General features: G+C 39.0%; 1 protein-coding gene across 1 annotated transcript; it reads right to left on the reverse strand.

Moving 5' to 3' along the window:
* Positions 1-235: 235 nt before the first annotated feature.
* Pka-c1 (Protein kinase, cAMP-dependent, catalytic subunit 1) lies at positions 236-25,119 on the reverse strand. Its single transcript, XM_083049577.1, has one exon. It carries the CDS (start codon positions 22,358-22,360, stop codon positions 21,299-21,301), a length of 1,062 nt encoding a protein of 353 aa, XP_082905703.1. The 5' UTR covers positions 22,361-25,119; the 3' UTR covers positions 236-21,298.
* Positions 25,120-25,848: the final 729 nt, after the last annotated feature.

Raw genomic sequence — 25,848 nt, forward strand, 5'->3', positions numbered from 1 at the left:
TGTATATATATATCGATTAATTAATTCGATCAACTCATCGACTGCTAGATTCGGGTAATACGAGTCCGATTTTCGGGGATGCCTACGTATATAATCGCATTTATAGCGGCTAACAATCGGCTACGATTTACAAACATAATAATCACAAGGCGAGAAAAATCCTCACTTTACAATACATCCTCGATGCAAAATAGCGATAATATTGGTTTTTTGTATATTTTTTCTCTCTCGTTAATTCTTTTTTTTTTATTCTTTTACTTTTACGCACAGATATCCCTATATCGTGTCCCTATACACGTACAGACAAGTTTAAACTTTACTTCACTCGTACGAACTTTGGCGTAACATCGTTAGCGGACAATTACTATTAGTATATTATTATTATTATTATTGTTATCATTATTTATTATAATTAATATTATTATTAACATTATATTCGCCGTGCACACACGATTCTCGTCTTTAGCGCATAAAAACGATTTAGTGCGTGTGCTCGCACACACAAACACACACACGCACACAACACACACATACACATACACATACACTTCACACACACACACACACCCTCTCTCTCTCTCTCGATTTTCGCAAGTATGACGAAATGAATCGTGTGTCGCTTTGTTTTGCATTCAAATCCGCTCGCAAATACACTCCTCCTTCGCTCTTCTTATCGTCGCATCACCATAAAACTGACGGAAATTAGAGTTTTCGGTAAGCCAACTAAAGACTCATGTATATTTGCTACAGTTTAAATGGCAAATTCCATTTCAGATCTAACAATAAGATATTTCAGCATATACGTGACTTTAATATCTTCACTGTATTAAAAAGACGATATCGCAAATAGAGACGAGATTCATCTCGTGACATTTTCATATGGCTACAACCATCGGAGATGTATACTTTATGCACAGCGTACATATATAATAAAGTATATACTTATCAATCTATCAACGATTCACGATTCATACATGTGAAAGAGGAGTGTAATCGGAGTTTGATCGGTACGTCCGAGAACAATATTCATCCGGAACGGAGCGGACCATTCTGACGGAAAAGATCGACGTTCGCGTCCCTGAATGAACGTTGTCATTACTCTCGCATCGATTTTTCTACCCCAACTTCTCGTAATTCGAGTCCGTCTCCCGATATCCAATCTCTCGCGCGATTTCTCGTGCGCCGCGCGCTTAAGTTCACTCAAACCGTCAGTTATTCTCCGAGAAATCTCGCGTTGAAATTGGACGACCACGCGAGAATGCGACCGGAGGATCCTCAATGACATTCCGCGGATCCTTCACGAAACATTTCGTGATACTATATCGAAGAGAGTACCGCAATCTCGCTTTATACCCATTGCAAGAGATTGAAGATCGTGTCTAGGATCACAAGATGCCAAAATTTATATAGCTTATCCTAGTGTGACACGTAAGATCCATGCTTGCGAATCACGCGCGAGAGAAAGACAAAAATTGAGTGGACGCAGTATTTATTTTTGCGATCGGGGAGTGGATAATATATATTTTTCTCGTGCGAGATTCGTCAGGACGTATAAGAAATATATATATATATCGATTTCGCCCAATCCTTCCAAATGTGCACGAATTAAAGACACACACACGCGCACACACATAGCTATGCATATATACACACATACATACACACATGTACACACGCACGCACGCCGAGGAAATCAATAAAATCAGTGTGAGTTACCCAGTTTATAGTTACTCCTAAAGGAGCCATTTACTTCGAAGTAACACAGATCAGATCTCTGAATATAATGTTATTGATTCTTTATAGGTTTAATCTTTTCTCTCATGTGTGTGTAATTATGTACTGATATTTATTTGAAAAAATTGCGGCTATAATTTTTACAGAAAAATATGCTACTTGACTAGGATAAATTTTCATTTATCTTTCTATATCCTATATAAAAAAGTGCAGTATTATTTCAATTTGGCATGTTGATTTTTCAATCTTAAACCTTCATTGGTTTGATGGAATCACGACCAGCATTATGCAATCGCATTATAATTATAATTTGTACATTATAATTATAATCTGTACTACTATATAACATTATCATAAATTTTTTTCTTCAATATACTATACGCAGATGATAACGTAAATAAAATTTTTCTAATCGTTATTTCTTTATAATAAAATATTGTCATTTATTAATAACACGTCGTTTGCGTCATTTTATCGTGTTCTCTTTCTCATTTTTATTTTTGTAATGAAATACGCAAATATTATATAATAATTTGCTACACCTGTTATATCATAAATTTTATTTTCAAAAATAGACAATTCTGGTCGTGACCCGAGCAATATTATTTTAACAGACCAATTAACGTTGAAGTTGACTATTTTTTCCAAATCCGATTAATTGTCAAAGCAAATAACTCGAACGCGTCACGCAATTCTGAATGAAAACGCCAGTTTAGGGAAAACAAAGGACCGAAAATAAAATTTCAACGAACGAGGGTTTATCTGCACTGTTTCACTCTCGGTGCTGATTGACGCGACATAAAACAGAAATCGGGAATTTCGACTCGACGCGTAAAGCTGCTCACGAAATTTCTCGTTGCGCGCCGTGAGACGGTTATTTTTGCTCTCTTGTCCGGCCGAATTAACGATCTCGCTCGCGATACCGGTTTATCATTTTGTCCCATACGCGATCATTCATCATATCGAAATTCCGCAGATGACAGAACGCGCATGATGCGCCGAGATCGTGATGTTCGCATATTTAATGCGAAAATATACGCGTACGTATATACGCACACACACGACATGCAAGCGAGAGCGTAATCAGACGGCAGTCGAGTTGTATTGTGAATTCGATTAAATATTTGCCAATCTTGTAATCGGATCATTAATCGGTGAATCGGAATACGGGTTCGATTCGCAAAGGAAAATTTCGTTTCTCCCTTTCTAATCGCGAGCACATATATTCGAGCGTTCGATTCTGTCTGATTTTCTGCGAAAATATTACTCGATATTAATCCTAGCATGCAGGACCAAAAGGTATAGAGCTCATATTAATTATTCTTCATGGTAATTTTATACTCAATTTATTGCAATGCCATTTTCTTACACTTTTTACTGTTATAAAACTTTTATGCTTTACACACACATATATATACACATATATACATATTATATATACATACATATATATATATATATATATATGTATATATATTTCTGAAATTGTTATATTTTATATTCTTACATTATATCCTTTTAGTACTTAAATAACAAATTCTCTAACAATTTTTTAATATTCTTTTAATATTATTTAAATATATTACTGTCACAACTCAGAGCTCATTCTGCTAGGATTAACTTCGGACAATAATATTCTTGTATACTGTGTATATTTTCGGTTCTGATTGTGACTGTCTGATTGTCATTTCATATCTAGATCGGTTTCTCGCAATTTTTAAACCTCTAAGCATATCCAATGATAAATGTATTGCGCTAAATAGAGACAAGTCTAATTATCACAAAGCAGTTGCTCGCGATTGTTGCATTTATATCACCGAATATCACATGCATGAAATACATTTTACCATTTCCTAGATCTGAATAGATTTTCGCGAGCATCGGTATCGCATAATTCTTACAATCAACGCGAAAAAACATCTCGCATGTCGATAATCTTATATACGGATATACAAGATGCTTTAAAGAAAACTTTCAATAACAAATTTTTAATATGATTTGGCATCAACTTCGCAATTAAAAGAACCGAAAACAATTATAATATATGAAAATATATTATAAAATAATTTAGAAAAGAATTCTCAGAATAACTCTTTAAATAAGCAAATAACACAATTTTCAATTTCAGATTTATTATAAATTTTATCTAAAGCTTAATTGTGTTATGAAATGTCAAACTAAACATTGGTATTTTTATCAAAAAAATTAATTCACTTCAAAAATCTGTTATCAAGTCCTTGGTAATTTTCGAATACTGATTATCTTTATATCCGATTGAGATTTTTTTTTCAGAAACATTCCCGCAATGACTCTTCAATCTCCCGTCGCGACTAGAAAAGAAAAGATGAAAAGATTCGCTTTTTCTGTCCTCTAATATTACGTATAGTTATTTAACACATAAAGAGCAAACGTTTATGCAAAGGAAGGTTCGAGTAAAAGACTCGAGACATGGCGATGTGCGGGCTCTTGTAAGACTTTTCAGGAAAGTAAATCAAGCGAAGACGACGAGATGAAATGAAAAATCGATCAAAGTATTATATGTATAGTCGATCCTTCCACTCGTATAGCAACGACATTTACGAAGTGTTGTCTTGGAAAATGGAAAATTACTGACATCGAAATAGATTGTGTAAGAGATTCTTCGTGCGTCTAACGGCGAATGAAATCGAGAGATCGATAAGAGAAGAGTGTGCCGTATCCCTCACGAGATTCGTGTTTTATTCCTGTCCGAGGCTAAATGGGCAAACTATTTGATTATTAAATCGCATTTTTTATTAAGCTCAACTTAATAAAAAAATTTTCTTCGTTTATTCGAGATTTATATAAAGATCATTGAAGCGTTCCATATGCATGAAAGAAATATCCTCGTATACTGCAAGCGATATCATGCAGTAAATTGGAAAAAAATCAATGAAAGATAAGTCTAAGATTACTAAACGACACAATGCAGATTGTCACAGCAAGATTGGTTCGGGGATTCGTTTAATCCATGAATTATCGTTAATTCAAATCTAAGCACCGTGCGAGATAAAGATGAACACTCCTGTCTTCTGATTCGATCTATAATAATTCACCCCACGTAGAGACGCGATTTTCCCTCGAGCAAACCTCTTGAAGTTCGAGAGGGATCGTTAGTAAAGGAATCGAAGCCTTAAGCTTTGTAGAAAAGAACAAATCGAGATTCGTAAATATTCCTAATTGCGAAATAAGAAGATATAAAAAAACTGATAAAGGAGATAAGTACCATTTCTCAAATACGAAATTTTTTTCAAGTTATACATATATTCTCAATTTGTATCGTTATATTTTTTCACAAATTTTGTTTCATTCATCATTACTTTTACTATTTTTATTCTTTATAAGTATTTTATATTTTTTTCTCCACTATGACATACAAATAATTGAATTTATTTACTAGTATTTATTAAAATATACTTTTCATTATTGTTCGAAATATTATCGAAATATTTATGATTTTTAAAAGATGTGTATTTCACTTTGTCATTAATAAAGAAACGAGACGCACACTCAAAAGTAATATCGATCGTACTTTACGTATGAAAAAATCGGTTCTGTCGAATTGCATTCGACCAAAAAATATTACCGAGTCAAACGGATCGATTTAAGAGAGAGACATAGAAAGAGAGAGAGAGAGAAAGGGAAATAGATATAGATTAACGACAAATACGTCGCGCCGCGCGCGTGAATTATAATGCGCCGAAGCAGAGCTCAATGAAGTGCCTCGTCATTGAGCAATTGTCCTCGAAAAGTCAAAGCATTTAAGTATAAACCACTCAAACTAATGGCCATCGAGTTATACCTGCTTATCGGGCTTATAGGATTTCATTCGTCACTCTCAGTCACGCTAGGATCTGCAGCGTAAGAACCTTCAAATGAATGATACACATATTTTGACAATTGTATTAACTTAAAAAGCAGTTTTCCTCCGAGTCAGTTGGGTTTTTATTTCCATTTTATCCCTCATATTTCGCAGTTTAACAGTGTCAAATTATTTCAATTATTTAATATTTTTTTTATTATATATATTAATTAAAAATATAAATTTTCTTCTGACGTTTGTGAAGACCTAATAACAGATGTATAATGATCGCTCTCTAATGACAGATGAAACGATCGCAAAGTGTCGTTGCATAATTACAATAGTCGTCCAGTGTTCGTTGTCGCATCTGGTATCCAGACGTGGTATCGTTTGCATAAGATTACAATAACGAGCTCTCTCGATACGATGATATCTATTGAGATACTAAAATGTTCAATTAACTCTAATATTACTGAATGAAGGAGAAAAAATATTTTTTGCGTCAAATTATATACTATTTTTAATATAAAAATTAATATCTTATTAAAGAAATAAATAAAAAGAAAAATAATATGATGTTAATCTCTGTCTATCTCTTCTTTCTCTCTTTTTATCTCTTTTTCTGACATAATTCTTTTTCTTTTCTCTCTCTCTCTCTCTCTCTCTCTCTTTCTCTGTTTCTTTAACATAACTATAACATCTTATAAACTGTTAGTAGTAAAAAAAATTCTATACACAAATTTTCCGCGTGCGATATTCCTCCTTATAAAAAATACTTTAATATTATATCAGGGTTGAGGCTCTAAATTATCGCGATCAATGGAACGATACGCGCCTTGAATGTAAAATCGAGATAATGAAATCTAGAAGAAGAAAAGAATTAAAAGAAAACTTCGTATCAATGTTATTGCATTGGTCTTTGATATGCACTCATGCACTTTATTCTTGGAGATACGACGAGCTTTCCAAACTCGTTCTCGATAATCATAAATATTTCTGAAGAAATCGAAAATAATTTCATACGGGACAGAAAATTACTAACGATTTCCTGTTGTTGCATTCAAAGCAGCGGCGAACAAAACATCAAACTAAAAATATTTTCCCAGGCTATACATTTCACGTTTGCACGTGGATAAATATTAAACTGAAATCACAGTGAATATTGCCGAGATTGGTTTAATAGAAGCGTTATTCTTCTGTAAATAATTGATACAATTGCGGGCAGATTTATGATATAAATATTGATATTAAAATATTAAATAAACGCGCTGAATGTAAAATGTGCGTGTTTCGACAAGTTATTTAATCAGTTTTTATCATTTCTACAATTCAACTTTTTGTAAAATTTAAACATTCCCCGCTCATTCATGTTACCAATATTAGAATGAAAGTTGTAAGAGGCGAATTCACATACATTTTTACCAAGTAATAATTATTTACAAATAATTATTAATAAACAAGTATAATTATGGATATTCTGAGGTTCTTAAAGTGTGACTTGAAGTGTACGACAAGATTATATAATCACAACTTTTCTACTTCTTCATATCGCATATTATTAGACGGAAAATTTTACCTATATCCATGAATATTAGAAAATGCAACGTTAGAACGCGAATAATTCAAATATTTTTTAACAGCTTATCATGAAAAATTATGCCGGCGATCTATGACATTTAATGAATTCCGCGGCCTTCGGAGGTCGAGTGTTGTGCACGCAAAGCAACGAACTTTATCAAGGTTAATTAGTTTGCAAGCGTACGCGAAAAATGCAAGAATTTGTACTCAACTTTTAGATACAAAAGAAAATCATAGAGAATTGCGTGGCAACGACTGGGAATGAATTTCGTTTTAATGATTATATCGCGTGATAAACGAAGAAGAGCGTATAATGGTCTTTCATCTCTGCGCGTTCTATCTATTTGATTATCTTCTATCGTCTTTTATTTATCACATGAAATACCATTTAAAATTACAAAATTTCAACAAAAATAATTAATAATTATTAATAATTATCGGAATTGTGATTCAGTATAAAATTACGATTTTGTCAATATATATAATTCAGTAAAAATAATATATAAAACAAATAAAAATAAAAATTTTGCAAAAATTATTTTTAAAAAAATTAATTTAATTTTAGAAAAGTTATAAAATTTTATCTGATATAAAGATAAAAGATATTTCGAAGATATCAAGAATATACCAATGTAATAATCTAAAGATTCAATATGATAGTGCATTTATGTAGATGCTGTAAAATTATTCCGTATGTAGATATGAAAGACCACACCTTAAAGCAACAAAACAAAAAATTGATTTCTCAAGCGTACAAAAGCGAAGATTTATCCGATTTCGCATAATAGTATTTTAGCAATATCGCTGCATAACGTAGAATGAATTTCGTCGATAACGGTACTTTTCCACGGCGAATTTCTATTATCGCCTCTGACTTCTCGATGCCGTTTAAAGACGTCGCGGTCATTCAAATTACGTCATTGCAGCAAAAGTGAGCGATGCGTCAATGAAGTGTTCGACACATGCAGAGACTATTGCCGTTGGAACTGCGTCAAATGTTTACGAACAGCTTCCACTTAGAGCGATATGTCGTGCTACGCGTATCACTCCGCAAGACAAATTACACGAATCTTCAGGCACGACGCGAGCATAGTTGTCGCGATTTGTACGTCGTTTATGAAAACGTCTGTCACGTTTTTTGCAGAGAAAATAAGTGTGATGCGTGTTTTTCGAGTACTAATGTGAGATAAAAATATTCCCAAGAGATTTCGAGAACGAGATTATTTCAAGAACTTTTTTTGGATATATTAGAAAATTATATTCTACAAAAATATTATGATAAATATTCTTTGATCAAGAAATTATATTCTAATGAATATTCTGAAAATAATTTCTTAGCGCAACAATATTTCTCAAAAATATGTTTTCTAATAACCAGAATATATATATTTTTTCTAATATATTGAAAATATTTTAAGATAAATGTTCCATGAAAAAAAAAAATTAAACCATCCCTTAGAATAATATTCTCCAAGAATATAGCATTCCCTTTAAGTCACGTTGCTTCCGCGAATTTGCGGCATGCGTGCGATATTCCATTATAAGTGCTAAAACTGGTGCAGAAGTAAAACGATCTAATACAAACGCGACTGCGCGCAAGTTCATAACGCGGCGGATCTAAATAAACTGTTGCGCAACGCGGAGTAAAGTGCTTGCTGATAGTCAAATTACGAATATCAGTCTAATCTTCTGTTTACATAGCATATATCCGCGCGCGCGTATATAGTACTATATTCCGCGACTCGCGAATTTTCGACACCACCAGCTGGCAAGCTGAATGCTCCGTCGTAACGATGTATGTATCTACGTTGTCTCGAAGCGAAATTGATCGTTTAATACGCCGCTCGTAACTTTTACGAGCGCGGTTAAGCATAGGCGCACACTGTACCACTCGTATCGTTAAAATTGTTATCTGCCACCGAGAACGATCTTGCGCACAATATCCCGCCGTCAATCGCGCGTTTCCTCGCTTTAATTGACAACAAATGCTTCCGTTTGCTTTTCTCTTATCGTCAAAGCACTTTGAAGACACATTCTAAGGTCACACGAGAAAAATTTCAAGTATAAAACATAGAAAATCCTCGATTATGTGCGATCCCATCAGCTGTGTCGTTGACAGAGCCAATCATTATATAAAATATACCGAAGAGAAAAAAAGATCTGCTAAACTTAAATTCCATTGTTTTTTTTTCTCTACACAGTTTGAATAATTCATAGTTAAAATTTTTAAAATAAATGTTAACTGGATCTCTCTCTTTTTCCCTGCGCGAGTTAATCGCCTCTAATTTTGTCGAACAGGCCAGTCAATCGAGGGTTTACATTTATTCGGTATCATGAAACAATCAGAGCAATTATCGTTATCAGAGCAATTATGCCACGGGGTAAGAGAGGCAGAGCAATGGATTATCGATGCAAACTCGAAAGTAATTGGCGTACCTTTGTCCGCGCGCACGAGAGGGGCGACTTAATCGAGATAGAAATAGGTACAATCAAAGGCGGAACGCGACATATGAAAAGAGAGCTCGCGAGATACAAGAGATACGTATACGTGGGCAAGAGACAAATTTTATACACGGCGCAAAAACGTCACACTGGCTGGCTTCTTTATTGTTGCGCGAATGCTTCGGGCCGTTTGGCGAAGCTCAACGGCGCTCATCGATTATCGATGGAGGTTTCTGTCACAAGAAAAGGACAAAGGTAATTCAAATTGCGGTTACACTGAACAACGAAAGTCATGAACGACTGGTAAATTTCTATTCTATCTATCGCTCGTATCGTATACACATATGCAGGATCTATAGCTATCGGAACCATCGCCATATCTTTCTTTAGCTTCCAATGCCATAGAAAAATTGAATTTTTCTACTTCTCTTCGAGAAAAGTCCGCTTGTCCGCGGACTATATTATTTACCACAAATTTATTGTGTATGACATGGAATGTCTTAGCACGGAATTAAGCTTTAAATTAAATTTGTGTCAAGGTAAAGTCGATTGAAATAAATTGCGAGACGAGGTTCCGTTACCTAGTTTCCTGGAGATCTTGATTCATTCCAACTTTTTCATTGTTAACGTTAAGTAACATAGCCCGTTCAAAAGATCAACGGTTTCCTCAGCTTATCTCTCCCAGCGTCTATATTCAAAAGAATATTCAAAGTGATTCTGGAAATTCCTACATAATCGCGCACGCGTTGATGCTCTTTTCGTCCCCTCTTACGGCACCCTTTATTCCGATCGAATCGTTAGGAACGTTGTAAACGTTCGTTCGCGCAATCAAGGTCAGCTTGATGATAATAGTAATTCAGGTATTTCATCTAATTGGTCATTATAATAAATTTTCGGCGAATCATCGAAGAGAAAGCACACAATTCCGAGTCATGAGATTCCGCGTACTCTATGGGGTCGAAAAATGCCGTCGTCCGAAAATTTACATTTTCCTGTATAATTAGAGCTTACAGACTCGGCAAAGCGGCTGACTCCCCATCCCGAGATCCGATTAATCACTATGAAACCTCATTACACGAGCTATTATAACCCGTAACGATGCTCTGACGCAGTATAAAAGTACAAAAGACATTCGTGCTCCAACTATGCGAATATTATGCGTGCCGACCGACACAAGAGAGTGTTACGTGCGAAAGTTTCATTACAAAATCATTTCTCTTTCGCGTCTACATTTCTCGCCTAACTGTGCGTAAACGCATAGCAGCGCAACGCAAATCCTCGGTAGGAACACGCGGGGTACGCACAAAAAAATGATCATTTTTACCTGATAAAAATAAACGAATCCAATTTAAACAATACATAAATAGATAGATATGTAGTTTATTTAAAATATATATAATTGAATAATAATAATCAATAATAATTACAATTGTGAATAAAAAATAATATATTTATAATAGATTTATATAAAAATAAATAATATATATATAAATAGTAATAATACTAATAATATAATAACTGGAAGAGAGATTCGTCTCTATGAAAATTGAATACCTAATCTTAAAACTACAATTAGATTCGTAACTTATATTTTACACTGAATTCTCTCATCGTAATATTACTTAGGGTAGCTCTTATACGTGTGACTTTTTATCTTTTTCTAGCTACAGAAATTGCTAAAAAAAAGTTTCTTAATTCTGATTCTAAAGAGATTAGAAAAATTCACAACTTTACAAAAAAAAATTAAAGGTTCATCGATTCTTCATTTATTTTACGCAGGAAAAATATACTTTGTTGACGTCGAATATCTTTTTATTTGGCAAAAAGAAAGCCGAGGGCGCCAAGAGAAGGAACGAAAGAGGGTTAAATACGTGACGCAAAACACAACATGGGGAAGAACGCGCTGACCCGTTAAATTCGTGTTGTCCAGAAAAAGCCGACGCGTCTCCAATAAATGCGCAACGTATATTCAGGAGTTAAAAAGCGACCGAGCGCAAGAATACAAGAAATACAAACCGAAAGAGATAGAGGTTTCTCTCCTTGCCGAAGAGAAATTCGAAATGAGAGAAACCCCCCCATCCCCCCGAAATAATTGCGAGTGCCAGTTTAAAAATCGAACACCCCCGCTCTCTTACTGCACCGCTCTGTGAATTAGAAATTAGATTAAGAAGGCTAATTTGAATTTTAATTTTTGACTCCCTCGAGCGAACGATTGAGAAGACGAGCCCGAAGATGGATCGAAAAAAATCGGTTATTATTTCGCTATCATTTTTTTTATTAATGTACAATAAATATGAATTAATCCCTTCTCATTTATTTTTTCTCAAGAAGATGTCGATCATTGAGACTATCAATAAAATATTTAATGGCGTAATATCCTCATTTCGCAGTCCTTTACGTCGAAGTAATTTATAATAAAAATAAAAAAAAAACAATTAGGAATATTTTACCAAAAATATTCACAGAATGGCTGAATAATTCTGTCTTATAAATTATTCGTATCAATTCTCTGCAAAAATGCTATAGGTTGCTATACAAACTCGCCCCACGATTAGACGCAACATCGGTAAATGTTAAAACAAAAACGCGAGGTTTAAACGTTAATCCACCATTCCGAAATTGTCTCGGACGATTTATTTAGGAAGGTTCAACGGTCGACGCACAAGACGTGTCCGATGATTGCTTCGTTAAAAGCGCAAAGGCAGATGCGCGAATTTTCGAGGCGACGTATTTATACGCGCCTTCGGCGTCAGAGACCCGGGATTAGATCGCGACGGAGAAGAGACGACTTATTACGAGACGAGGCGATTACGCAAGCGAGCGCAACTCGTCCCGGCGCCGAGAAAAACGGAAGGGAGAGAGAGAGAGAGAGATCCATGAAAATGAGCGGGAGCCTAAATAGCGCGTTCCATCGCCCTATTAATTACGTATTGAATTACGTCAGTTTCCCGAGGCGACCGCTCGCGCAAATGACGGATTTGTGGTAACGACTGCAACGCGGGATGAATTTCAGCAAATTCGCAATTGAAGAGATGCTATCGTAAATTGCTGTAACGAGAATGGGTGTCCCATATAAATGCTCGCACAATCGAAGATCCTGTTGATCGTTGATGTGCATCGCCCTTGAAAAAACTTTAACGATCTTCGCGATTATAATTCGACTTAAATAAATGCGACACAATTGTAAATTTCACCCAAAGTGTTTTCTTTCGCGTGGCCTTGCCTCATTGATGCTCCGAGGTAGCTTTGCCAAATATGAAGAGACTACTTGCATCAACGATATTCCTCCTATCGATCAACTCTGACTGAGTACAAACAATCTCGTATATATGTGAATAATTCATGTCTATGCGATGGTATGTCCGAGCATATAGAACATCGTTGTTTCGTTGTAACAGAATTTAAATCAATTCCAGTCTATGATATTGCAAAGAATATAAATGTATCATTATGGAGAGATAGACACATATATGTTTGTCTCATCCAATTATGGATGTAATAAATTCTTCATTTCGCATATATGTATAAAATATACGTAACACGTGGGTGAATCGATTGAAGAAATAGAATATACTTGGAATTTCGGCAAAAAACTTAATGAACATCGAAGACGCGGCACGCGATTATATTTGTTTTTTCTTTTTCCACAAGCGCGATCGATGTAACGCGCTCAACACAAATAATTAATTCGTGGCTTCAAAGACGCGCCGAGAATGAGGAGTGCAGATATAACGGGGGAATATAAGTCGGTCGTGTTTACACGAGAGGGTCTCGCGAAAAAGGAAAATCTCTCAAAAAGACCGCGAAAAAGAGGAAAACGCCTTTCCACGCGCGCAATTTAATCCAACGCGCGGCAAGGAGAGTCGGGACCAGCGAGATTGAACGGATCAATGCGGAAGAGAGGCGTTTCCAAAGTGGGACGGCGGCGATATAGCGTATAGAGTCGGCGACGCAAAATCCGCGTTCGGTGCTAAAGCCGCATTCTGGTGGCGGCGTGTGTCGCGATCATTCTGTAATAAACGATCAGCGTCGTAGAGTCGCGTGACAATAACGGCGAACACGCATAAGAGAGACCTTGGCGCGCGCGCGCTTGTATTTTTTCCCTTCCATTTTTTCTTTCCTTTTTTTCTCTCTCGATCGGGAACATCGAGGGGCCATGATATACGGACCGGGGGATCGTAGAGGAGAAAATTTTTGATTGAGGGCAAACACGAGATTCGACAAAAACTTACATTAATAATTTGTTCACTGCGATGCTTAAACTTCTACTATGCTCTAGTCAAAGAATGGAAAATTTGAAAAATTTGAAAACTGATAATATTCTATATAGAAATATTATTCTAATTATAGACAATAGCTCTATAAATAGCTCTCTACAAAGGAGATTACACACAAAAAATATATATATATACATTGTATTAACTTTTAAATCGAAACACACACAATATACTTAATTAGCAATATGTTGTCTCCGAGACTTTTCTGTTTTTTTTTTTTTAAATAAAGAGAATATAAAAATAATTTTATTATATTTAATTAATTAACAACACACAAGGATAAAAATTATGTACTTATTGTATAATTGGACTTTTAATTAATAGGATTATAGGTCTCTCGGAGAGATTAATGTGTTTCGATTTAAAAATTATATAACTCGATTTTTATTGTATAAATGTATTTCGAGTCTGTATCATTCTCAGTACTGAATTTAAAAAACGTTCAAGACCCCTACGAGCCGCGCGACGACCGGAGATGTGGAGATACAATAAAGTGACAAAGAGACGAAGTATAATATAATAAAGGCGCCGCGAGCGCGTGCCGGATGCAATTTACGACAGGCGAACTTGAACGAAAACGTTTCGACAACTGGCGAATATATCCGCATAGAGACGCGCGCGTTTGCATATATGCGTGTGTGCGTGCGTGCGGCGATATGATTGCGTAATGATCGATATATCGCTGGACCGAGGAATAGACTACGTATATAAATAGGACGACACTTGCTCGACATCTGTGTGATACAAAGATACACTGAATTAAAAGTAATAATTTGCGGGGGGGGGGGGGGATAATATACAATGGGCCGGGGGAAATCTGCAGGTACACACGTGTGTTGTCCCTGTGTGCGCCCACCTTCGTGTTCCTGTGTTGACGTATACACACGTATATCCTCCTCTGTGAGCGTTATAAAACGATTAAGCACCGAGTTACATCAACAGACAGCTGATTCGGGCTACGTGACGGTCAATCGGGCGCGTTTCTGTCGATTCGTCATCCCTTTCCTGAATTAAATTCTAGCTGTGATATAGACAGATAAAGGGAGAGGGGGAGAAGGGAAAGGGAAGACAGAGAGAAGCACAGATCCAACGGTTTCAACAACCTCAGCTAAATCTAACCGCAGCTTAAGTTATCGCGTATATTCTCGTCACACATTCGACGCTAAACGCGCCTCCTATAATTCTCTCATCTCGTACAAACATTGAACGTTATCCTCGCGTATTAGATAACAGAGAGAAACTAAGGTGTGTATTTAATTATTGTTAAATGCGTGGCGAGAATATGAATCTTTGTTTCCTAAAAAGACACATAGAATCAGTTAAACCAGAGTTAAGATTGATCGAAACCGGAATCTGAAAATAACCAGGGGCAGCTCGATAAAAGCTTGATCTGTCGGTGCAACACCGGGTCTTAAAACTGAAAAACGCGAAAGATATTCAGAAGAAAATTGCTCTAAAGGAGCCACACACTGCGGTGAACACGATGATATACGTACTATTTTGTTACCTACTACTAATATTTACATGAAACGCTTGCACTCGCATACGCGCGAGTCGTAAACACGTCGGTTAAAGCTTCCCGCAGGTGCAACAAACCCCCTGCCATCGGGGCCAATTGGAAAACAAGAGACGAGCGTCAACAAATTGAACTGCACACGTGAAATATATTTTGCAACAACCGATTTCATTCGCGATAAACTGTTTGTACTTATTATATAGCGCGAGAAATTTTATACGCGTCGCGCGCAAACGTAAAAGAGAGTACAAGAAATTGTTATGCAGTTGTACTGCATTTTATTATGCAATTACACACACACTACGGAATAGTTCAACCTTCCGGGAACTATTTGCTTCGTGCACTGAATGTACAGCGTATATTATTTGCAGAGGCAAATAATTTCACGTTTCTTATATAATGATAAATTAAAATAAATGTTAGATTATACAATATTATATACACGAATTATATATTGGAAGATACGAGAATGCATTATAAAATTGCTCATGTTTTCATGAGCAATTGATGTTCGCGCACGATTCTATAGAATTAAACATAAAATTACAATTGCAGATCTGAATTGGAAAATATTGTCTTTCGATCTCAAACGATAACTGTGTATACTGTGCGATCAATGAATGACTAGATTTGATTGTGATAAGATTTATACTCTTTCGCGTAAGAAATGAAAACTCTTTTTATCACGTTATAACGTACGTTCTTGATGTATGTGCCGACGTTGTTATTGACACGACCCTTAATATTGCAAGCTGTCGGTCGATATCTGCTGAAAACAAATGGTCGAGATACCTTGCTAAGAAAGAAGGACGAAAATTCTTATCGAACGTACAATCGAGGGTGATAATTATCCTGTCGTATGTTCATTCTCTTATAATATCGAATGAAATATTAACATCATTGTAACCATGATCACATCCGGTAAAAAAAATGATTGCTTGTCTCTCCCGATTAAAGTATCGATAATTCCTTTGAAAGCTATTTTTCATCTATGTATATGGCAACTATAGGAATATCTCATTAATGAAAATTTCGTCGTGGCTGACATGTGAGTAAATTCTGATGGTAAAAAAAAAAAATTAAGAAAATATTACTCGTGCAACGAAATATAAGATCAATACTGATAATTAATTTTTCCCAAGAATAATCGTAAAATGCGGCAAACATAGAATAGACTTGATTATTATTTCTTACGATCGATGCAAGACGACGCGAATTTCCACGCAAATTTGCACACTGTCGCAATGTGACTCTACTCAAATATTTTAATCGATATCTTTCGAGAAGTTTTTCTTCTCCGAGTCTCCGACGACGGCGACATATCGTTTTCTACTATAAAGCATCATGAAAAAAATGTTATCCAGATAATTATCGCGTGAATTAATCTTCGTGACGAATCATTTATATTTATGATAATGGCAATTCGCACATTATGTGTGTGTGTGTGTGTGTGTGCTATCCGTTTCATATATATGCATTTATGCGTGTCATGCTGGCTGGAACGCGTAAACGGATCATAATCTTATAGAAATTAGATCCGCTCCTCTGACATCTAAGGGACCGCAGATGGCATCCAAGTTTCAAAATTATTCGTGACAAAACTCGCGTGACATTATTAAAGGATATATATAATAATATAATATAGCTCTCTCTCTCTCTCTTTCTCTCTCTTCTGTCATCTTTTTTTATCTTACATTTTTATCAAATTCTGACAGAAAACTCTGCACAATATTATACATAGATGTTAGTCATGTTTGCTAATGGATAGCTACTTTAATTTGGAATATCAATATTGGACTTGGATCAATTGTCGGAAAGAAATCGAAAGCTGTTAGCAAACGTCTATATAGCTTTATAATGTAATTATCTAAATCGAGCAAAAAATAATGCGGACGAAATGTTGATTGCGGAGGACAAAAGTTAAATTAACCCGCAACAATGCAATTTCTCAAATATATTGGCTTCGTGTTGTGCGAAGAAAATGCAAATTCTCATTAAATTCCGAGACGAGGTAGGTATTGTAATAGTTTCATGACGTAAGTATGCGATTTAACGGTATGTGCTTTACGCGGATAAAGGTAAATCCATCAATGTGTTGTGGTAGCAAACTATCTGAAGATGCTTAAAATTGTTATAGACGGTTGCGATTAATATCTCGAAAATGTAAACTAGCTCAATAACCAGTGAAAGATAACCGCGGCTTGCCGTAAAAAAAGTGGTTAAAAAATCTCGATTTGACAAATCAAATTAAACGAAATACAGTTTCTCCTTAAAAAAAAAAAACTCATGTACTCGAATATAGGACATTGTGTCTTTTTCAATCAAAAAACAAATATGAACTTTCTTCTAGCTTCAAGATATTACATTATAATTATATATATCCATATTAAACCACATCACGCATATGAAATCCGTTTGCCACGAATAAAATTCAATTGCCAAGAAATCTGAAAATGCTTTTATAATCCATGATATTTATAATCGATTTGATAATGAACAAAATTATCAGATTATCTGTAATTAGAGTATGCATAATCCAAAATTCAAACAGTATGAAATTAAAAAGTATGAAAAACTCTACAATTCCATATATGTTTACAACACGATTGTGTCACTATGAATTTACATAATTAGGGCGAGTTTCCGCGATATCATACGCAATTAAAGAACTAAGAGTAATAGAATAGACTTTAATTACAAAATGTAAATAAAAAAAAACGCGAAATTAAAGCAAATAATTTATTACTTTTATCGCAATCGTAATATTTGAATAACGATCAGAGAAATAATCTCTATCTCGAAGAATCGTTATATTAATTCAATTTTGACAAAAGTGTTTGGTTCTATTATTCTCAGCTATCATGCTTCGTTATTTCTTGATACACGCGCGCTATGTGCTTGCAAGCGCAATTGCATATTCACGTCAGCCAAGATCTCATTATTTGAAAATCTCGTCACGAAGCCGCGCCAAGTGCTTCACTTATTTCGCTGCAACTTGCACAGTTATGTCATTTTTTTCTCATTCTAATTCCTTCATAACATCGCGACGTGTGCAAACTAACGACGTGTGCATTCGTATATATAGAGATAGAAAGGACACACATACACATATATATGTGTATTGTATATATATGTATGTTTGTATGTATATATATATATATGGACTTAAAATCCCCGTCCCCCCCTACTTTGATCTGCTCTCTCACTCGTGAAATTACACTTGCACGTGCAACGGATGCTTCGCTTATTTTTTCGCATTTTATATCTCATGAACCGGATATTGCAGAGGCTCGCGATGATCCTCCTTCATCAATCAGCTGATCGCTCGCGGTCGTACAATCTAATGAATTACTGGTAAAATTCTGTCCTCGTTTATAATCGCGCGGAAAAATAGCAGCGACACTGAGAATGCAACGCAAAAGTTTTCGAAACTTATATAATAATTGAATAACTTATTCCCGCGCGAATGTTTACGAGAGATTTTATTTTTCGACACAAGTTCGACAGTCTACCATAATAGAATCGGGAGTTTATTCGACTTGAACGGGAAGCTCGCGGAAATCTCAGATCGATATTCGAGGCGCGACAGACGAAGACCAAGTTCAACTTACTCGCGAATGTTAAAGGGATAGAAAAGTTTCGTAACGTCGTCGCACTTACATGCCGCATTTTCTCCGCATTGTCCGCGCGCGTGTAACCCATCGCCCCGCTGAATCGATCCTCCTCCTCCTCTTCGTCAGCCGACCACGTCGCGCTCTCTTTGGCGTGTGCCCAATCCAATTCCGACTGATCGTTTTACTCATTAACGAAACTTCGCGTACCGATATTGACGTCAACGCGCGAAAGTGTTTTGCGTCGTCGTCGTCTCGAGTAGCCGGTCTCGATCTTCCCCGAGAGAAAGAGAGAGATGATCGCTCGCGCGTGGCTAATGCAATGTTCGATCGTGTAATCGCGGCCACCATTGCCATTAGCTTCCAATCGAGTAATCTTTACGTCGACACGCTTCGATAGCGCCTGCGATGCTTATTAATTCGCTATCGATTTAGTATTTTTTACCCTGATGTGCCCTACATTATGCGCCGTATTCTTCCGCCGATATTTTTTTTTTGTATTTGATCGTCGAGATCGCTAATCGCGCGCAGTTATACTTTGTATTTTTCTTTCGTTTAACGCGAGTTTTTTTTTTAAGTTCAAAAAATGATAGTAAGACTCGAAAGGAATTAAGTCTCACGACGATATTTCGACGATTATACTCGCGGTTTACGAGGAAACTGTTGGCGCGACTTAAACTGTTTACAGCTCTTGATAGCTCCTCGTGTCTTCCAATATTGGTATTGTAATAAAGATATTCCTATGCCAATAGAGTAACCGGAATATGATATCATTATTGGGCTCTCTTTCTTTCGTATACAATGATTCGGAATGACAAGTATCTCTCTGTACGTTTGCACATTCATCTTAGAGAATTAAACGTTTGCATTATCTTCCAAAGATAATGCAAATAACAATACCATCGGGAATGAAATGCTGTGCAAGGGAAACTGTAGTAATCGGAATCGGTTGATCGCGTGCGGATGCAACGTCACCGCGATGACATGTCCGATTTGCTTGCGTAATATATATGTAGAGAAATATTTCTCACACGTAAATTTTACTTGGGGATATAAAGAAACTATATATATACCGTCTCCTCCAATTGGCCCGTCACGGCGCGATCGATGAGAAAAACGCATTTTATATATAAATTATCTCATAATTATTGTGTGTGTGTGTGTATGTGTGTGTGACGACTAGTTATATAAATGTGAATCGTACTCACGGGGAGAGTACGCAGATCATTCCCTCTTTCTCTTCCTTGCTTTCTCACTCACTCTCTCACTCACAACAAATAGAGAGGATAGAGACAAATAGTAGACAACAAACGATATGACTCGTTTCACAGTATGGTAGTACGGTATCTCTCTCTTGATTCGTGTGTGTAATGCAAGGATAAACGGAATAGACGAGCGAAGGAGGAACTATCGAAGGGTTGGAGGAAATATCGGGGAGAGAGAAGGACGCTGGCACGAAGGAAAGGGGGAGAAACGTCATTCGCAAGGACAACGAGAGACTATATGTACAAGGTAACTTCGCGGTGATATTTCCGATACTACTAGTTAATCATTGAGAATAAACTTTACAGGTGGCCTTCTCTCTGTAAACCGGATCATAAAGATATCTCGAATAGATAAGAGTGGGGAGAAAAGGGAGAAATGAGTAGGAAGAGAAGAATATGAAGATGCCGAAGGGACACACATATATATATGTATATAGTATACAGCCGTTATTTACGTTAATGAATCGATTGACCGGCTAAAAAAACAGATTTCTCCATGTAAAAAGTATGATGCTGGCGTATGACGTCTACTACACACATACGTAACAACCGAAAATTATGTGTATCTATTAATTTTTGGATGCCCGACACTGGCGTCCCTTATCATCTCGTTTCTCTTTTCCTTCTCTTTATCCAAGTTCAGTCGCGAAACGCAACGAAACGCGCGAATCGCCACGTGCCGTATATCTTTCTTTTATCTCTCTCCCTCTCTCTCTAACACACACTCTCTTTCTCTCTTTAGATAACACATTCCTCATACCTTATACGCGAGAAACTTCATCTCGAAAATCTCCGTTTCGCGTTGTCGAGCGCTTTGGTTACACGCGAATGCGCTCGCGCGCGCACACACATTCATCCTTCTCTCTTTCTCGCCTTTCTCTCCCGCTCTCTTACTCTCTCGAAAGAAGCGAATCACCAACGTGGTGACGACGATGATGAAGACGATGACGACGACATCGACGAGGAAAGAGCGCCGCGCCACGTCGGCCCGACGACGTGTACACGACGCGCGATCCACCTTCCGTTACGAGCAACTTGCCGAGCAGACGACGCGTTCAAAATTCGGCGAACTCCTTGGCGCACTTCTCCGTCAGCGAGATTCTCAGGGTCTCCTCTTCGTAATCGTCAAAATTGCTGGTGTCGCCTGGTCCCTTGCAGCGCGGTATGAACGGCGCCTCTATTCGCTTCTGGAAGACGGCTATCCAGTCGGTGCTGGCGAACCACTTGTGGCCCTTGATGTCGTTCACGCCCGCTTTGAGGTTGCCGTACCTCTTGGTGAGGTCAACCTGCAGCAGATTGCGCAACAGATCCTTCAAATCGGAGCCAAAGTGCGAGGGGAAGCGTGGCTTGCCGCTCACGATCTTCTCGTAGATCTGGATCGGCTGATCGGCGAAGAATGGCGGATATCCCGCTGCCATCTCGTAGACCAGAACGCCCAGTGCCCACCAATCCACCGCCTTGTTGTAGCCCTTGCTGAGGATGATCTCGGGCGCCAGATATTCCGGAGTGCCACACAGGGTCCACGTTCGACCCTGCACCCTCTTGGCGAAGCCAAAGTCGGTGACCTTCAGGTAACCCTGTGAATCGATCAACAGATTTTCCGGCTTCAGATCCCGGTAGATCAGATCGAGGTAGTGCAGATACTCGAACGCGAGTACGATCTGAGCCGCGTAAAAACGCGAGTGCGGCTCCGAGAAGCGGCCGACTTTGCGCAGATGGCTGAACATCTCGCCACCGGGTACGTACTCCAGCACCATGTACAGATAAGAGTTGTCCTTGAAGTGGAAGCGCAACGATACGAGGAACGGGAAACTGATCGCCTGCAATATCCTCTTTTCGTTGAGCGTGTGCTCCACCTGCTTCAACTTGACGACCTTCTGTTTATCGAGTATCTTCATGGCATAATACTCCTTGGTAGGTTTGTGCTGGACGATCATCACGCGGCCGAACGAGCCGGTGCCCAGAGTCTTGATACGCTCAAAGTCATCCAGACCAGCGGTGTTGGTTGGATTCTTCTTCCATTTGTCCTCGAATTCCTTCTTGGCCTTGTCGAGGAACTCCTTGACGCTCTCGGCGGCATCGACCTTCTTGTTGGCAGTCGCGGCATTGTTGCCCATCTTAGCCGCGCTGGTGCCCGAGCCTGCCAGGGCAGCTCCACGGGGCTCGAGATAATCCAGAGGACTGCTACGTCTTCGTCGGCGTACGTCCGTGTTCGCCGAGCCTGCCAGGGCTCTGCCGAGCTCCGGTTTCCTCAGAATTTTTGCCACCTTCTACCGCGCGCCGCTGGTGGCCGGACGAAGAGGCCCCGGTGCCGACGGTGACACAACGCGTGTCCTTGTACGCGTATCCGAAGGAGACCTCGATTTCGCGACCTCGACGACGACCTCGCGGCCGAGAGAGACCACGCGAAGAAGAGAGATAGAGACAAACACGCACACTCGCGCGATTATCACACGGTAGAAAAACAGGTTACACACACATACACGCAGGAGGAGAGGCGCGCGCGCGAGCGCGAGCGCGGCCGCGAAAGGGCACCCTCCCAGCGCAACTCCAGAGTCCGTTCTCTCTTTCTCTCGCACTCTCCTACGGCTGCCTTCCCCTGGTGTCGCCGACTATATTCCTCTCCCGGCGAACGTCACCACACTCCGCAAACGGCGCTCTCGCCCGCGAGTGAGAGAGGGGGGGAGGGACGAGGGAGAGATTCCTCCTCCGTCGTCCTTCGGCAAGAGGCTCCCGACACCCGGAGATTTGGCGCGTCGGAAAAAAAATGGGTCAGCAGCGATCCTCGTCCGCGACTCGCGCCATCTTCCCTGTCAATTGTACCAGTTGGTCGTCGTTGTCGTCTGGCACGGCGGCGAGGTGCCGTTTTCTATATCTTTCCTTTTCTCCCGCACGCTCCGTCCCGCCCGTTTCAACGAGGCTGTCCTATCTGTCCTATCTCCGACCCGCTCTGTTTTTTCCAACACCGCGATTACTGTCACTCTCCCGCAAAGCAAAGTCACAAAAATTCCTCGATTGTCACTTACACGTAGTACAGACAGAGTAGGGAGCCCACTTTAGTCGCGCGTTTAGCATCGAGAAGGAACCGAGGATGCACATTGGGGATTAGCACGCAACATATCGCGATCTCGACGCGACGACAGCAGTCGAACGACACTCCGGTGATGACGATGACACGTTACCACTTACCCGTCCATTCGTTCTCGCCTTGTCCTTGTCCCCCCGCGGAGTTGCGTTCTTCCTCGCGACGAGAGAGGCGAAGACAGTGACAGAGGATCCGGTGGAGGAGGAGAGGGACGAGTCTCGTCGGGCGAGGAAGCTACTCGCGGCGCGCACCTCGCTTCCTCGCGCCCCGGCACAGCCGATGTGCTCGGGGCCTTTTACTCTCACGGCCAAGTCACCTCGCGTTCACGATCGCGTTCGCGTCCGCACCACGGAAGCGCACGGCGCTGACACACGACCCTCCGAAGAGTATGTAACGATTGTCGTCGACTCTCGCACGCGTCGTCGGCGAACGACGGCGATGACGTCGGCGGAGACGGGTACAACCGTGCCTAAAGATGGCGGCGCGACACCTCTTCCGCTCGCTCGCTCCGTTCGTTCGGGGGGTTTTTCGCACGAGTGCGAAAGTGACGAGGTACACCGCTCCGAGAGGCGAGAGAGCTACTGTGCGCCGCGAGTCAGCTGTTGCTTCCTCCTGTCACCGAGAGATGTAGCGTCATCGAGATCATGCGCCGAATCGACAGGTGCTGCCACCGCGAGGCGGCAGCCGAAACCGAACTCGCCCGAGTCCGCCCGAGAGTTATCTCTCCTTCGGCGATGCTCGCGCGACGTCACGTGACGGACACGCGCGTACAGAAGCGGAACGTCGCTGCTTGCTGCTTCTCTCTCCGAGCGGCCATTTATTTGACCATTTTTTTCCCGAGTCGCGAGATGTTATTCTAAACTCGCGTTTCACGTTGATATTGCTTACGTATTTCGTTACGCTCGTTAATTAATGCGAATTACCGACGTCCGTAATTATAAAGTCTATATGCGACAGTCTTGAGGAGATTGAAAAAAATATATGTATATATGCAATAGATAGATATTTGAACAGAGAGATTAATAAAACATATGTCTAATGATTATTGAAATTACTGTCTAAGATGGTTACATCAAAGTTTACATTGATCAATATTTTTTTGCTTTTTTTATGAGATAACATATGCTATAAGGAAATATTATTCTTGAACTAATAATCTACTATCTATTTTTTCTCGAAAAAAAGACTCTATCGAAGCACCGCTCGGATTTGGAAAAAGAACAACAGTCTTGACCCGCTTTCCTCACGTCTCTTCTTTCTTTAAAAAAGTGTGATCGTTCCGTAAAGTCAGGGTCTCGGTGATATCTCAAAAGTCAGCCCTGAGACGAGCTCCGAGAAGACGATTGTGTCACGTTCTTCGATTCCGAGGACGGCACTCTGAGTCAGCCGACCGAAAAACTTGAACATCGCATCCCGCGTCAAGGTTGTTTTTGAAATTTGGAAACGCTCCGGAGGTCACACGACCGCGCTTTTATCTCCGTCACGGATAACGTTACGTCCTCGTCGGGGGGCTTCTCGCGAAGAGCGAGTCTTCTCGCGCGCTCGACTTTATTATCGCTCGAAAAGCGCACGAAAGAGAGACACATGGAGCGCGCACATAATCACCGAGAGCATATTATCGCGCGCAATCTAACGCCGCACCCGATATGTCATCGTTATACGGCGTCTCGTCGCGATAAAAATTCACTCTCTCGCAAATCTCGCGCGCGTGTCTGCGCGAGCGAAACCTTTCTCCGCCGTTGCGTTGCTATACTGCATATGTACGTCTTCGTCCAGGCGCTCTTATGTACTCGCTTATTCTGCTATTTACACACTGCAGAGATTCGCGATTTTATGATTTGTTAATAGCGAATTCGATTGGATGGAATGATAGCCTTACCGTTCAATGTCGAGAGTCGATTTGGTACGCAAAATTTACTAATCAGCCAAATGCCTAATCTAAAGTTCGTCGAATAATGTATCGAAAAAATTATACATATTTATATATAATATAAATATTCATCTATCATTTTCTTATCATTTATAAATTTTTTTTTTCGTCTCTTTAATTTCTTAATTAAAAGATATTTTCTTCGCGCCGATAAATTCATGTTGAAATCAGTCTCTGTATAGATCGAAAACACACAAGCCCGCGCTTTATCATAATAGTATTTCTTATCGCAGGATTATCGAATCGAAGGAGAGGTCGAGCGAGTCATCAATACGAACGAAATTAAACGAGCGTTTTAAGGCTTATATGTGCTTTATATTTTTGTAAGCAATACATATATACTGCTACTTGAAAAAGTTCGTCGCTTGGTGTTTGGAGATAAAAACAGAGCGACCATTGTATGAGTGAAATCGACCGTCTTAATTCAATTCGTGTGTGAAATTATTAGAGATGTAGAGTCCCCCGAGAGTTTACATTTACGTAAGAATGTTTCTTTCTACTATACGATGTTCCTTCGATAGAAACGTCAATCTCCCATGATTTTTTTTCTTACACTTTTCGCTGGGCCTCTTTAATTTCGATGACACGTG

Source organism: Prenolepis imparis, unplaced genomic scaffold (genome assembly GCF_030444845.1).
Source record: "Prenolepis imparis isolate NDT839.2.m4 unplaced genomic scaffold, iyPreImpa1.0 SCAF_1, whole genome shotgun sequence".
In the NCBI taxonomy this organism is placed as follows: domain Eukaryota; kingdom Metazoa; phylum Arthropoda; class Insecta; order Hymenoptera; family Formicidae; genus Prenolepis; species Prenolepis imparis.